Source organism: Poecilia reticulata, chromosome 3 (genome assembly GCF_904066995.2).
Source record: "Poecilia reticulata chromosome 3, P_reticulata-male-v2, whole genome shotgun sequence".
NCBI lineage: Eukaryota > Metazoa > Chordata > Actinopteri > Cyprinodontiformes > Poeciliidae > Poecilia > Poecilia reticulata.
Genome location: NC_088832.1, coordinates 12,017,887 through 12,033,973, shown reverse-complemented (window position 1 = coordinate 12,033,973; position 16,087 = coordinate 12,017,887). Strand labels below are relative to the sequence as shown.

The 16,087-nt window shown below is 37.3% G+C and overlaps 1 protein-coding gene across 1 annotated transcript; it reads left to right on the top strand.

Annotated features, from left to right (window-relative positions):
• The first annotated feature begins 4,211 nt into the window (after positions 1 to 4,211).
• On the top strand, positions 4,212 to 15,987 carry LOC103462052 (long-chain fatty acid transport protein 2). The gene is made up of 10 exons (XM_008404546.3): positions 4,212 to 4,933; positions 6,063 to 6,272; positions 6,380 to 6,538; positions 8,722 to 8,846; positions 12,188 to 12,382; positions 12,586 to 12,676; positions 12,754 to 12,952; positions 13,172 to 13,269; positions 13,359 to 13,489; positions 13,597 to 15,987. Exons 1-10 carry the CDS (start codon positions 4,453 to 4,455, stop codon positions 13,771 to 13,773), a joined length of 1,866 nt encoding a protein of 621 aa, XP_008402768.1. The 5' UTR covers positions 4,212 to 4,452; the 3' UTR covers positions 13,774 to 15,987.
• The last annotated feature ends 100 nt before the right edge of the window (positions 15,988 to 16,087 follow it).

Sequence of the window (16,087 nt, the reverse complement as noted above, 5' to 3'; positions counted from 1 at the left end):
ACAATGCTTAACAGCAACCAATCAATAATGTTGGAAAACCTATTTATTTTTCCCAATTGTAAGGAAAAATGCCGAACAGCATTTTCTGCTACTGACTACGTTGTTGTTTTTCTTGTATCAAATGATTGATTAATGACTGATATTTGAAAAAAACAAATATCGGTCAAGTGTAGCATCCTTAACAGATTACTTTATGGCAGCATTCCTGCTTAAAAGTCCAGCTAAACATAGCCTGGTAAAAACCAGTACCTAGTTGGCTCTCGGCTATTGAGAAATTATTTCACTAAATTGCTAATGAGCTTACCAGAAATTCTGTGTGCTGTAAACAACTATGTCCCTCTGTGAAGAGAGACGTGCTGAGCTGAATGAGGCGGCCGTTCACGTTAATTCAATATTCGGAGGCGTGACCAACATAGACTGGACGGCTTTGTTCACCTCCTCCGACCACTGCCAAACTACACAGGCAGACTACAGCTCTAAAACAGCGCATAAAACTCATGTCGCCGTTCACAACTTCTCCTTCTGTTTCCTGATTGGCCCAGTTGAATTTCTACCTGAGAAATCAAGGTCGATGGGAGAAATCCCAGACAGAGCACTGAAGTGAGAAGAGAATCAAGCACAATTGCAAAACAGAAATTCCAAGGCAAAACAAGCGACGTGTAAAGCAGATAAGTCCTTGTCAAATAGCGGTTTGACTAAAGAAGTTTTAAATGTTAAAGTTTTTATTTTTACTTTTTAATTTCTTTTTATTTCTCCTTCTCACTGTTTCTTTTTTTAATCTCTTCCTCTTTCTCACTATTTATTCAATGTCACATGCTGTTTTTATTTTAATTATGTAAAGCACTTTGAAACGCCTTGCTGCTGAAATGTGCTATACAAATAAAATTTGATTGATTGATTGATAAGCGTGTAGCTTATGTAAACAGTGTAGTGACTTATGCAGGTGTTATGCTTTGGAGGTTGATGGGTTCATCGGCATCTGTCGGGGTGTACGTGATTCATTGCCATCCCAGGGGAGTTTCAGGGACTACGGGAATGGTAATGCCTCATCCACAGAAACTTTCCATTTGTCTCAGAATTATGCATGTTTTTTTTTTCTCTCTCAACTTTTATGAGTTCAACTTTTCTACATGCAGGATTCGTTCTCATCTAACACAGCACAATTTTAGATACCAAGCCACTAAAAGATTTCTTAGATCAGAGCAAGACCTTAAACAGGACAGTCTCTTTTGTAATCGTTGTGGGTTGTTGAATTTGAATTTGGTTGTTTAACATTGGAGACCAACATGCCTCATTGTGTGAAAGTACATTAAGCTTATGCATTTACCGCATGTCACCATTTGAGTAACTGTACTGAATGTACTTTTTTTATATCTTTGTGAAATTGAAGGAAAGCAGCAACTGTTTGAGATAACCTTGGTACAGAGTGGCTCAGAGTGGCTGATAAGAGATGGGATGAAGGAACCAGAGGAGGAAATGTGGCAGGTAATGTGTAGATATGGAATATAGTAGTCTGTGATAAAATACAGCAATAAAAGTGCTATTAATGAAACAAGGGAAGGATATTCCCCTTTTGTGTGTCTAACTGAAAGTTCCAGTGAAGTTTGTCACTCAGTTCCAAGATTGCCTCCGTGCATTGTCCTGCCTGCATAAATGCATCTCTGTGTTATTTTAGTATTCTCCCTCAATTTGTACCACAATAATTGAAAAGCTCTTTTAAAACTGTGGTTTGAAGTTTCTTCTGAAGCCAGGAGAACTGAGGTGACCAAGAGTTATTACTGTCCCACAAAATGAATGCGTCTTCACCCCTTTTGTTGAGCAAATCTGAACGAACCTAACACTACCCACTACCCACCAGCCTAAGCTGGACTCAAAAAGGGGAAGAAAAGAAGAAAAACCTTAACTTGAAGCAGACTGCTTGAGGGCAAAAGGCATTTGAAAAGGACTCCCCAAAAAGACACTAACATAATCTACTGCAATGCTTCTGAAATGTATTAATGGCCATGGATGTTTCATGATTCTTGTTGCTTTTATAAATCAGTCGTGAGCAACAAAATCTGGCTAATTGGCAGAGCTACATGTAGTGCACCTCCTCATTCCATACATTCTTTAGGTTGTGCGTGGATATGGGGGAGGATCTCTGTGAAGAATTGTGTCTGCAACCAATTATAAAAAGATTGGTGAGCCCATCAATGAGAATGTGCTCTTCAAGTGTGGCTCGTATCTCATCAGAAGCTCACTGCCGTCCTTGGCCTCTTCCGTCCACTGGGGTTAGGGTTCTCTTCCTCTTCTCTCTGACAGCACAGTTCAAATGGGAAAAAAAACTCACTCCAGAACATTCTCAAAGGGGCACAAACTAGAGTGCTTTAAAGTGTGTGTGTGTGTGTGTGTGTGTGTGCGTGTGCGTGTGTTTGTGTGTCTGAATGTGGGGGGTGCCTAATCAGTTTTGTACCTCTGTTATTGATAATATTATTTACACAGGCACAAACAGCTGTAAAAAACAAAATTTGCCGACTAGAAATGTTTTTTCCACCGTCTAGCGTGGCACCTATGTGTCGCTTACAACCCTTTTTGCGCCAGTGTTGACCTAATCTAATTCCATGTTCTTCCATCATCAGAAATGTTACATTTCATACTTCCCAGTTGATGAAATGTACCTTTGAGCTATTTCAGAAAACCTGTTTGATTATTGATTGATCTAATATTTCACACATCAACCTTCATTGACAAAAGTCAGGATTCATTTCGGAATAATTTAACCAATTTAGAACAGTCTTGGGAAAAAACAAAGTCTAACAGAAATACATAGAAATATGCCTTACGTGTTATGACAACTTGTTCAACCATTTTGCATATGAAGACTTATGCGACAGACTAATTCTTAAATGCTTTGGGATTGAGGCTATTCAACAGAGACCCATGTAATACATTAAATTAAAATAACACAAGACATTGATTATGTAAGAAACACAAAATTGTACATGGTCGTTTGTGTGGATGTACCCAAACACTTGACGAATCGCTGTTGTGATGTGCACAAGAGACAGACTGGAGATCGAACAAGTAGCTTTGAGAATTTTAATTCGGATCTGATAAATGCACCACAGCAACTGAGAAAAACCCTAAACACTTTATGTGCTAATTTATTCTACTACACTCATCCTGTAACTTCTTTTCTAAGTCTGTTTTCATTGTGAAAACTATTCCTGTTTGCTTGCATTTGAGTCCCACCAAGCCATATGTAGATGCACTCTGGAAAAGCATGCAGGCTGTTTTAAACTGTCTGACTTTTTAATTTTTACCTGACTCAATAGTGAAACAGAAAACACAATAAAGGAGGCCCTCATCTGGAGAGCAGCTGGAATCGCATTTAAAGGTGGAATGTTAAAACCTTCCAGACAATGCATACAGCACCATGGTCACTCCTTAAAACCAAAAGCTGGAATGATTAAAGTATATCTTGATGTACTCATTGTCTAAGGGATTAAAATGACAGATTACAATGTTGGGAATAAGTATGTAACCATTCTAGATCCGTTCTGTTTTTTTTATTTTCCTTTGATACATCTACATTTTTCAAATGATCAAGCCTTATGTTTCAAGGATGTTTTTCTTACCATATTCCTTTAAGGAGAATCTATGTATCAAATTAAGAATCCCTGTGATGCCATTACATTATAAAGTAAAGGCTGCCCTGTTTTCTTATTTTTTTTGGTCCCGTCTCGTCCTACCAGCAGCCCGTAAAAAAAATAAATAAAAATGTTCGACAGAGGCTGTGACTACTGTGAAAGGGATGGGGGCCCTGGACCCCCCCTACCTCCCCCTCTCAAACCAAGTACTTTCCCAGGAAAACAATAACAATAAATCAACCAAAAACACACACCCTAACTCATATATTGCAAATTTCATTCGCCAACTCCAAGCTGGACCAAAAGCAGCTTGGAGTGCCTCCATGTGATTTTCTTTTCTAAACTTTTTGACCTTCAGTTCTTTGCATTGTGTCTTCTCCATATGACTGTGTGCATTCAAAACACAAAGCAGTGTACGCTTTTTACATGAACACCCTCTTATTCTCTTTTAATAATACTGATCACCTAAATGTTTAAAAAAAAAAAGATATATTGATGTTATAATACCTAGTCAAGTCAGCTGATCCCCGACAAGCTGCAGATTGATGCGTCAACTTAAGTAGATTGACCTGTTTTCCTCTGAGTGCCCTTAAATGCCTTACGCTGGGGGATTTGGAGGTTTATAAATAAAACTAACTATCCTCGATGGAAATCTGCGACATGTATCCAATGTCTTTGTGCCTACAAATACATTTCCATTTCATTCCGCACATTTCAGAAACTTCTTGGAAATGCTCCGCCCCACTTGTCCGCTTTTTCGCCCTGGTTTTGAATGTTTTTCCCAGTCAGGACTGGACATTAGAACTTGTGGAGAAAGTTCACCATGGAGTTGTTTTTCATTTCTACCATTTTAGCGAGCGCTTTCATCATCCCCTTCGCGCTGAAAACCCTTTTCCCCTATTTATGGCTGGATCTCCGATACGCCGGAGTTCTGGTGCGGATTTTAGTCAGCTACGTAGCGAACCGAAGAAGGAGACCTCCGTCCTTCGCGCTGGAGCGCTTCTTGGAGCAAGCCGCGGCGCTGTCAGACAAACCCTTCATCGCGTTTGGAGACGAGACCTACACGTACGCGGACACGGACAGAGAGAGCAACAAGATTGCCAACGCGCTCCGGTCTCAGCCCGGGTACGAGGCTGGAGTCACCGCCGCACTCTTCATGGGAAACGAGCCCAGGTTTTTGTTTACTTGGCTGGCTCTGGCTAAACTCGGCTCTCCCGTCGCTCTCCTGAACTACAACATCCGGAGCAAGTCTCTGCTGCACTGCTTCAACTGCTGCAAGGCCACGGTGCTGCTTGCAGCTGCAGGTTAGTATGAGGAGATGTGGTTTTCAGCGGCTCGGTCAGGATTATGTCACTGAAAATTAAACCATTGAACAAAGCAAATCCTGATAAAGTTTAAGAAGAAAGAAAGAAATTGCATCAATCGCCATAGCTATTTCTATGGTGGTTCAAGATAACTGTTATTGTTTACGTTTATAATCTTATCAGTCAAATGAAACCGGGTTTTATTCGTATTATGCCAAATTGCATTTGAAGCGAGAAGATGTTACATATAGTTTGAGAAAAATACTTTCATATTTTAGTAGTTTAATAGCTAGTTTTATTAAGACTTTCTGCCACAACTGGCTCTTTGAGGAAATTCATGATCGTGATGTAATCTTTTCTTTTGTATTCTGTTGTTGTAAAGTTGTTGTGGTTATTTATTTGTACATCCGTTCTTTGGCTTTTAACTGTGTGTTTTGGGGTATTTTTTATGTTAAGTACTTATGGGGATCCGTAAAGTAAAAAAAGTGCAATCTGCTAAAAGTGTGATCAACACAACCTTCTCTTGAGAAATCATCATCAAATAATATTGCTCCTCTTTTTGGAGCTGAGGGGAAATAAACTGAAAGGCATTATTATACTACTGTCTTTACCTTAGATGTGAGGTTACAATAAATCATAATTTTTCTTAATACATTTTAATTTTTACATTTTAATTTTATTATCTGTATGCACAGAAAGTTTTAAAAACAAACAATACAAAACATTTTCTAACCACATTTATTCACAGAGGAGAGACATCCTACACTAATAAATAATTGTTTTTAACTAAAATTAGCTGTAACACAGTTGAAGGCGGCTGCGTTGTTGACTTTGTGAATAAGGGAACTGGACCTTCATGTCGCATCATGTTTCTACCTAATGAAACCAAGAAGTCACTGACTTATAATTTAAAGCTACCAAAGGCTCTGAGTTATTAATAATTTGGTATAAAACAATTAAATAAAGCAATTTTAGGTATTTCTTTCAATAAATATGTAGGCTGCTGTTAAAATAGATTGCAGCTAGCAACGAATACTTGTAACTTAAGATCTTTCAAATAAATGTTTAGTAATTTGTCTGTGCCTTCTATGAATATTAGTGCTCTTTTTTTTCTTTTCTTCTTTTGCAGAGCTGAAAGAGGCAGTGGAGGACGTGCTGCCCTCACTGATGGACCAGGGTGTCACGGTCCTCCTTATGGTCAAATCTTGCGACACTCCAGGAATCGTGAGCTTCTCTGATAAGGTGGAAGAAGCCGCCGACACACCGCTACCTCCATCCATCAGATCACACGTCACATTCAAAAGTCCTGCCGTCTACATTTACACCTCTGGCACTACTGGTATTTCAGCATTTGTTTTGGTATCTTGTGGTGACCTGTTCCTACAAGTCGTGGAGTGAATCCTTCAGTTTTCAAACACCACTTCTGTGCGTGTTGCTCTATTTCAGGTCTTCCTAAGGCAGCTTTGGTCGATCAGAATCGCCTCCTATCAGCTCTAGCTGTTATAACTGCATACGGTGTAAAATCCGAGGATGTCATGTATGTCAACCTGCCGCTGTACCACACTGCAGGGTTTCTCGTTGGATTTCTTGGCTGCATCGAAACAGGTGGGAACACGAAAAAGTTGTTAATATGGGTTGTATTTTATTTAACTGGCTGTAAGCTGCGTTAGATTCTTTGCATTTCACAAGTTTCCTTTATTTCACCCTGTTCAAAGAGCTCAACAAAACAGGAGGATAACCAGATTTTTTAAAAAAAAATCACATTTGGTGAAAAATAATATCATTAAACATTATAACATTAAAGAGTGCTACACTTCATTATAAAATAAAGTGGTCATGTGGCGTTTCTTCAGTCATGTGACTGTCAGTGATCCAGTGCAGGATGTTTATCTGAACCAATGTAAGCAGTGTGAACACTTTTTCACTGTGTCTTAATTGCAGGGAAATAAATATATGAGATATTGATCAATTTTAATAAAACTGCCCAAATTTACTCTGTTAACAATCTGAATTCAAACACAAAGTTAATCATTTTAAAATCTTCGAAACTGCTTCTAAGGGGTTTCTTTAGGATTTCAACAAGTATACTTAGAAAATTAATAATAATAATAATAATTTTCTCAGAAATTGATGGTTTTTATCTCTTTTTTTCTCTGCTTTTGCTCAGTGGACTTGTTTCTACTTTTCATAAATATTTTTTAAAATAATCTTTTATTTTTGTTAGCCCACCCACCATAATCATTTTTGTCTTTTTTTAACCTGTTTGCTCAAGGCTGGAAATACAAGGACCCGGGCCCCTGAAGCCATTTTTGGGGTTCCCTATCCACTAAGAAGAAATTATTCTACTAATGCAATAAATAGTATATTAACAGACAGTCGTTTACATCAGCAGGTATGAATTGAAGCATGGTAGGCTTAATGTGTCCCACAGCTCATAAGTCCATGTTGGTCCCAACGAAATCAACTCGAACTTCATAAATTTCAAATACTTGAATGTTGTTTATGTTCATAAAAATACTAAAAAATATTAATGCAACTCGCCTAATTTGGACCTATGAGTTTTAAAGTACAATGTTTGCTAAACACACATTCAGTAAAAAGAAATAAAAATCTTTGGGACCAGCTGCTGACCCTGTCAGGCCTTTCTGACGTCTGGCCCAGCGCGCTGACCTGGCAGCTTAACACACAGATTGATGGTTCTGGCTTGGCTAGTTTCACAGTCTTCATAGTATTATAAAAAAAAAATTCTACCCATTCACTTTTCAAATAAAGACATTTATCTAAACCTGAGGATCATATCAATTATTTCTCTGCAATTTGTGCAATGTCTTAAACTTACGCAGTTAAGCCAGGTAAACCTGCCAAATCTTCTCTGTTACACAAAGATGAGCTTTTTCACATGTGATGTAAAGCTGTAGTTGCATAACCCAGGATATAATCACTCATCAGCCTCAATAAACAATCAGAGTTGTGGTTATTTATGACCAAAGCAATTCTAGATCTTCTAAAGTCTTCTTTAAGCTCTGGTTATTGCTATAAATTTGCAAACTGCAGATGGATTCTGTTTCTTTGCACACTGCACAGACCCTGATTATCCTGCTCCTATTCAGTCCCAGTGAAAGAGTCTTTTGTCACAAGGAACCAATAATCTGTACTGATCCTTCTCTGGCTGCGCTTTCTCTAAATAGGCAAAAGGTCACGCAGAGAGTGCATGTGTGTGTGCAAGCATTGTGCGTATTTGATGAAGTTTGACACTGTGCAGAATTAACACAGATTTGTTGTCTGATGCGTTCATTTATTTGCCATACAGTTTAAAAATATAAAAATTCATTCCTGCTACCGTCCAATATTTGATTAAGCAATTGGAAGATGCTTCAACTTATTGAAGTATTAAGACCTTTTTCACATTTACAACTGCACTCCTCAGTGTGTCTTGTCAGGATTTTTACAATAAAATGTATTGTGGTGAAATAGAAAGATGCAATTGAATATTGTAGCGTTGCATTTTTAGGGCAAAACCGTCCACGCAAAACCTTTAAATGGCTGTGCAAAGTGATAGTTCTATTAAATTAACTGAAGATGAATGTTTAAACTAAAAACAGGAGTACGCGCTGCTTTTTTATTTTTATTGTCATTATTAAATTGGATATAATATCAGATTTTTCTAAAGGTGAGACATTATTGTTACAGGTTCATTTCTAAGCAACAGGAAAGTATTAGTTAGCAATGCACAAACTTTTCATTCATCAGGTTGTAATGTTTGTGCTCTGTGATGTTTTATTTTGAAGGGTCAACTCTAGTTCTGAAAAGAAAGTTTTCTGCCTCTCAGTTCTGGGACGACTGCAGGAAGTACAATGTGACTGTCATTCAGTATATCGGAGAAGTGATGCGCTACCTCTGTTGCACACCAAAGGTAAAATTTTAATGATGACATTAATAGTTGCAATACACTCAAAGGTAAACCATTACTGCTTTGCATACCGTGTCCGAGGAGCCGGGCTTCCTTTAAAGCAGGAAGTGTGGGTCATTTTCATTTTGGGTCAAATCAAACATCTGAATGTTCTTAAAGGTCCGGTTGTGCCAGATTGTATTGATTAAAACCCATTAAACTATTAAAATATCAACACATCTGTTTGTTTCAGCATTCAGTAAGTGTTTCTTAAATTTGGATAATATTGAACATCTCTTCACACTGGTCAGTCCATCCAGGATTTTGTATCACAGATTTTGTGGTGCTAATTTAGAAATATTTGTAAGGATTTATTTTTATTTTATTTTTTTTACAATATTTGCACTAATGTATGATGTTAAATGTGACTTTTTATTAACCGCTGCTTCGATCACGGACTATAGCGTGACATCAACTAATCCTGAGGCAGCAGTCACTTAAACCCAATGTTTTTGGCCAATTTTAAGAAAAAAATGTCAGAAAAATCTGAAAAAAATGTGGGGATCTGTTGATTTTGTGTGAATTTTGCAGATTTGTGAAAAACTGGAAGCACTTATTGATGTAATTTAGAGTCTGGAGGGCCACATTAAAAGCTTAGGCGTGCCAGATTTGGCCCCCGGGCCTTGAGTTTGACTCATGTGCTTTAAAGGGATACTAGGCAGGAGTTCTTCAGGCTTTCTGGAGATTTTTAAAGTGTTTCATTTTTGTTTTTCACTTTGTTTGAGTTTTGTACCTTGACCAGATTCAGGGGAATATTTTTGCTTCATGGGCTGAATGACCCATGAAGCAAAAAGGTTCCTAAAAAAGTCTTGTGTTGACATTTAACAAACATCTTAGCAAAACAACCTGTTTTAACTTAGATCAGATATGCAACCGTTTGGCTTTTATTGGTTGATACAGGTTTCTGGCTTTACATGCAGGGACAGAGTAACAAGATCCCAAGTCAGAGCCAATTCAGAAAAAAAGAGTTGTCTGATTGATTGGTGCATAAATCCACTCAATTTCTAGACTATTTCCTATCAGGATCCAGTCTCAAAGATACAACCTTTCCCTGAGTTTTTAGTTAAATCTAGGAAAACTAACAAAAATCTTAAAGTACCAGGGTGACGGTGTTGTTCTCCAGACTGGTCTTGGTTTGGACTACGTTTTCCCTGAGCTTGTTTTAGGATTTTCTCCTGAAGTCCACCGCCGTAACATCCTTTTTTCTTAAATTATTTTTTTACTGAAAGACTTTGTGAAACTCAAATGCAACAAATTTTGTCACGTTGGTGTAACAAATTGACCAAACCTTTCATTTTTAATGGCTTTAACACTCATTTTACTTACTGGTGCAGCTGCAACAACAACAAAAAAAACAAGATTACCCAGGAGCTTTTAGCAGGATATTCTAGACACTCCCCTCCTCTTGGCAAACTTAATCACTGTAAAAAAAAAATAAAAATCAGGCAGAGTGGCCACAGCAAGTCGCCACAGAGGCAGATCTCGTCAGAGGGAACTTTCCAAATCTGTACATTCCCAACGCAGAGCACAGCTGGCTCTCCAAAATAGAAATCATTAAATCTTCACTATCGTGTTCCAGTCTTAACCCACTTTGCCTACCTCGTTCGAGGTAGCATGAAAATAAGACCTTTCTTTATTTTTATTTATTTATTTAAATGTCTGAACTGACATCATCGTAGTTACATGTCACAAACGCTTATTTGTATTTGGTAGTACTGTATACATAGTTTGTGCGTGTATGCCATTCAGAGCATCTTATTACATCACATGGAGCGCAGTGTCAGTTTGCAGCGCGCACGAGTCGCAAGAGTCACCAGATTTCTTTATCTGGTCATCTCTCGGAATAGATGCTGGCCTTTACTTTGGAAGGCATATCAAGTAGCCAAGCGGCCACATCTTCCTGTACTAGTTTACAGTTCAAGTCGATGGTCATCCTATTTAAGCCACATGGGACAAAGGTCACTGGATGCATATATTTCTACTTGTTTTAATTAGTTTTGATTCTTACATTTAAGGAGTAACAACATGTCCTAAAATGGTGTCAATTTTAGCTAAAACCGATCACATCAGTTTGCAAAACGTCTCTGCAGTGTTGCAGAAAAGCGAGCCTGTGTTTAATTTTGTCTGAAAATGTAGCTGATAGACTCACAGCTTCTGTTTTTAGTTGTTAAAATCTGTTGCAGTCATGCTCCCGCGCAGCGTCACAAAGCGTAGAAAAGCATTGATGTTCCAGATCTAGATAAGTACAAGGAAAAGATCAAGCCGAGTATTAAGAAAGGTTTTACAGACTTTTTTTTTACCATCAAATTTCAAAAGTAACAAAATCAAATAATTTCAAAATAATCCTTAATAAATGCGCATATACAATATATATATATATATATATATATATATATATATATATATATATATATATATATATATATATATATATATATGTTTTTTTTCTTTAATTTTTATTCATAAAACATTCTTTATGCTGCTGCTTTACTCACTAAATGAACATATGATGGAAAAACGTTCTAGTTTACAACTTTTTGGATTTTTCTCAACTTCAAGTTGTGGTTTAACTGCATATGAAGTAGGACATATTAAAATACTAAGCCACACTAAAATTTACTATTTTTTATTTTTTTTAAATGAAAGTGACTGCAATAAATATTAGTTAACTATTTTAACCATAAGCACAGCATTTAGACAGTGCTAAGCTTGTAATATATTTGAAACACAAGAGAAGGTTGCCCATGTTGGTGAAACGTATTAAATCCAGCATCAGATGGTCAATTCATTCGGGAAACTGCAACTAAATTGTCTGATAAGCAACAAATCAGATGTTGGCCTGAAACAAATATTTCAATAAAGTCTTGTTGAGATGGAAATAATATGTTTCCCTTCTTTCTTTAGTTGTGTACACTACTCATTTTCTGGACTCTGTTTGCTATGACTCAAACCAGACAGACATTTGAGCGATTTATTATTCATTTGAAGTCGTAGCATTCACCAGTGTTACTGTACATCGCACATTTTACAAACGATTCCTTGTCAGGCAAAGGAGAAAAATAATAGATTTTGTATTAGAGTTGGTCTGTCAGTCCAGATGCTAAAAAAAGCTGTAAAATAGTTTAGAAATCAAAAGCCTGTTTCAACATCCTGCTGTTTTGTGTTTGTCAAACCTGCAGATAAAACTACTATTTCATAAAAATGTCAATAGACAACAAACACTTGGAGCCTGTAAACTAGTATTGCGTTTACATTTTACAAACTGCTCAATGTTTCCTTTTTTTATTTTGCATGAATCCGTGTAGAGGGACAATGACAAAGACCATAAAGTCAGACTGGCCATTGGCAATGGAGTCCGAGCAGAAGTCTGGAAAGAGTTCCTGAGTCGCTTTGGAAGCATCCACGTTTTCGAGTTTTATGCCTCCACAGAGGGAAACATAGGATTCCTGAACTACACAGGGAAAATAGGAGCAGTTGGACGAGTTCACTTTTTGCACAAGGTAAGGGTGAGAATATGCAGCGCATATCTGAACTGTGCACACACAGCTTTATGTGCTCAAACGAGTTTTTAACGCATACAGTCATTCACGTTTGAAGTGATAGATCCATCAAACACAGTTTACAAAGGCAAAAACAATGTTTACAAAGACAGCGCATTAAAGCAATTTTTCTAACTGGACTCTAATTTCAATACTCTCTGCAGAGATTGTTTCCCTACACACTTGTGAAGTACGACACAGAGCGCGACGAACCGGTGCGAGATGCCAACGGTCTCTGCATTGAGACCTCGAAAGGTGAAGAGTAATTACAGCCGTGACAGATCTTTTTTTTTTTTGGTCTTTTTATTCTGAACTTGGTATTTTTGTCCCAGGTAAGACGGGACTGCTGGTGTCGAAGATTACAGACATCACACCTTTTGTCGGATACGCTCAAAACGAAGAGCAGACGGAGAGGAAAAAGCTACGCAATGTCCTGAAAAAAGGAGACCTTTACTTCAACACCGGTGACCTAATGAGGATCGATAAAGACAATTTCGTTTACTTCCAGGATCGTGTCGGGGACACCTTCAGGTACTGCCCTTCTCCTCACAGTGGATTTGTTGATTGGATAAAACAGCAGAGAGGACACACTTTTCTTTTAATTCTGCCTAGAATGAACCAGAATTTCTTTTTTTTTAACCAAATCCTTAATTAGCTTTTATTTGATGTTTTACTAGATGTCTAAACCAGAAAAAATCAAATAAAATAAATAAAGACTTCAACTGATTGTAAGTTATTTTGAGGACATAGGTGGAAAGGTGAGAACGTTGCGACAACTGAGGTCTCTGACATCCTTTCGATGAGTGACTGTCTGCAAGAGGCCAATGTTTACGGAGTCCAAGTGCCAGGTGATACTCGCTTAGCAAATATCGTTTAGCATAATTTACTTATTACAGCTGAATTTCGTTTGAATTTATGTTATTTTATTTTCATTCAGGGCACGAGGGGCGCGCGGGCATGGCAGCTGCCACTCTGAAGAACGACGCACGGTTTGACGGAAGTAAACTTTATGACCACGTTGTTAGCTACCTGCCATCATACGCACGACCTCGCTTCATAAGGCTGCAGGTAAAATTCAGTGGAAACGAGCGCAAACAGACGGGCTTTGTTCTGCTGTGAACGCGCGGCTGTGATCAGTCCCAGTGACGCGTGCGTGTTCTTTCCTCTCGTTTCAGAGTGCAGTGGAAGTCACAGCTACTTTTAAGCAGATGAAAGTGAAGCTAGTGAATCAGGGGTTTGATCCGGAAAACACCCAGGAGCCTCTTTACGTCCTCGACGACAGAGCGAAGAGCTACGTACCGCTGACGGCTGAGGTCTACCGCTCCATCCTGTCAGGAAGCGTCAAGCTGTAACGAGCTCCACTGGCCGCGCCAGAGACGAAAATCATTTGGGTTTTTTTCTTTTGTTTTTTTTTTTCCACGAATGATTTCCAGCTCAGGGAGACAAATGTCAGTTTAAATGTCCTCATGTTTTTTTTTTAAACATACACAGTAATCAGTGTTGTATTACGACAAGCACATTCACAAGGTAATCGTAAAACTACGTTGTTGTAAATAGCATAATAACTGCTTACCATGCTGCATTAACTGCTTAGACTTTTTTTTTTTTTTTTTTTGCTCAGTGTCATATTTGTGTTTAGATTTATCTTTTCAGAGATGGAATGTGGTAAATCTTGTTACAGCTAAAACATGGCATGGATAATGTTTCATAATTTCTTTAAAAATTTGACCTTTTTTCCATAAGCATTGCTTTTATATATGCCTTTAAGGGCTCAGTTGAAGTAATAATCTGTAAGCTATAAAAACATATGGATAACATCCGTATTTGAAGTTGATGTTATCAACCAGTGTCTGTGAAAATAAGCCAAACTGCCAAAACTTAAAGTTACTGTTACAGTAAATTGTGAAGGTTTTCAGTATTTTTGCCCATCAGGAACCCGATGTTACGAGTTAAAAGAGAAGGAGAACACAAGGTGGCGCCAACGCCGCTGTTCACGCTTTGACTTTTCTCTTACTGATGGCATTTTTTTTATGGTGAAAGAGACCAAGGAGTATTTTAGAAGCGTTTAGTTGACTGACAATAAAGTTACAGCTTCTAACAAAAAAATAAATCTAATCAAGCCTTTATTATTTGATTTGAACTTCTAAAAATATTGCATCACAACCAGAGTCTGAAAATATCTTGATATGTTTAAAAAAAAAGTCAAGTTATGTTTGTTTGTTTTTTAAATATATATTTACTTGAACTTTTAATTGAAACAGTGATAATGAAGCTATTTTGCTTAGAAAATTTGTATCACTTCCTACTTTTATATCATGTACGTTATTAATATGATGTGCATCGCAAAAACAGTATTTTCGGGATGCGTACAAACATTTCTGGTTGAGAAATTTAGACAAGATGTAGTTAAAATATTTAAAGGCTTTTCAAAGAAATAGCGGAAGAGATTGTATCTCTGCAGTGACTAGATGATGTTTTTAAACAGTCTAAGGGAACGGTAAGTTATTCAGTTTATTTATAAACGGTCAATTCACACAAATGTCAGATTTTGGTATCTCTAAAGACAAACAGGCCTACATAATTACCAGAAATCTCAAATAAACCCAAAACAGTGGAGTCCAATTCCACATTTGGGGTGAAAACGACAGTCTGTGACTTTGTCCTGGAAAGAGACAGAGATAAAATCAGAACTTCTGTCTTGTCTAAGGACATAATCAGAAACATGAAAGGTTTTAGAGAGTTAGGATATCGGTTTGTAAAAAACAGATATCTACAAATTCTTGCCCAATACAAACAGGTTAAACCTGAGTTCAGTTGAGTGGACTCAGGTGAGTGCAGTTGGACTCACGTCATTTCATTCCATGACTTGCTTTCATTTCATGGAAGCAAGTCATTCTTCCGTTCTTTTTTTAGGTATTGTATCATTTGTTATTCCTTTATGGACAGTTTGATTAGTTAGATAATGAATATATAGAGCAATGAAAGTTAATCTTTGATTTCCGTTTTTTCCACATGTATGGTTACTCAACAGACCATTAAGATTCATAAAAATCTTTCTTATAGCCAATCTCAACTAGTTTTATTTCTCTTATTAATTTATTTCAAACTGTTTGAAAGAGAGAGAGAAACAGAGAGAGAGAGAGAGAGAAAGAGAGAGAGAGAGAGAGAGAGAAATAAGTAGCCAGTATAGGACAAGAGAAAATGTATGCATACAAAACCAAGAACAAAATAATTAGCTTATCGCTACTTTTCTGTTTAAAAAAAAAAAAATTTACATTTGATGCATTTTAAAGGCACCGGTTGCTATAACAATGCATACATGAGCATTTTCATATGACTGTCTCAATGTGTTTGCACCATACGAAATGAATTGTCTCTATTGCAATGTCCGGATACATTAAAAATGTTTCAGCTGTTATTTTTAAATCTTCTTTTCTATAAAAGTGCTACAACTAACAGTGTTCAAGAAATGTGAGGTCACTGTGAATTTAGCTGTTACACCAGATGTTTGCATACATTGTTAGATGAAAAAGTTAAATGAAAATAAACCTCTGGGTGTATGTTGAGACAGCACATCTTTTTATCAAACGTCGGGAAAATTAAAAGAAATGTGGCTGTATTGCAGAAACAAATTGTGGACATCAACAGATCCGGTTCATTTTGTAA

Excerpts from the sequence above, each read along its gene's own strand:
- LOC103462052 (XM_008404546.3), top strand. The coding sequence starts at position 4,453 with ATGGAGTTGTTTTTCATTTCTACCATTTTAGCGAGCGCTTTCATCATC. Across the intron at positions 6,539-8,721 it reads TCTTGGCTGCATCGAAACAG|GGTCAACTCTAGTTCTGAAA; the intron begins GTGGGAACACGA and ends TTTATTTTGAAG. Across the intron at positions 13,490-13,596 it reads CTCGCTTCATAAGGCTGCAG|AGTGCAGTGGAAGTCACAGC; the intron begins GTAAAATTCAGT and ends CTCTCGTTTCAG.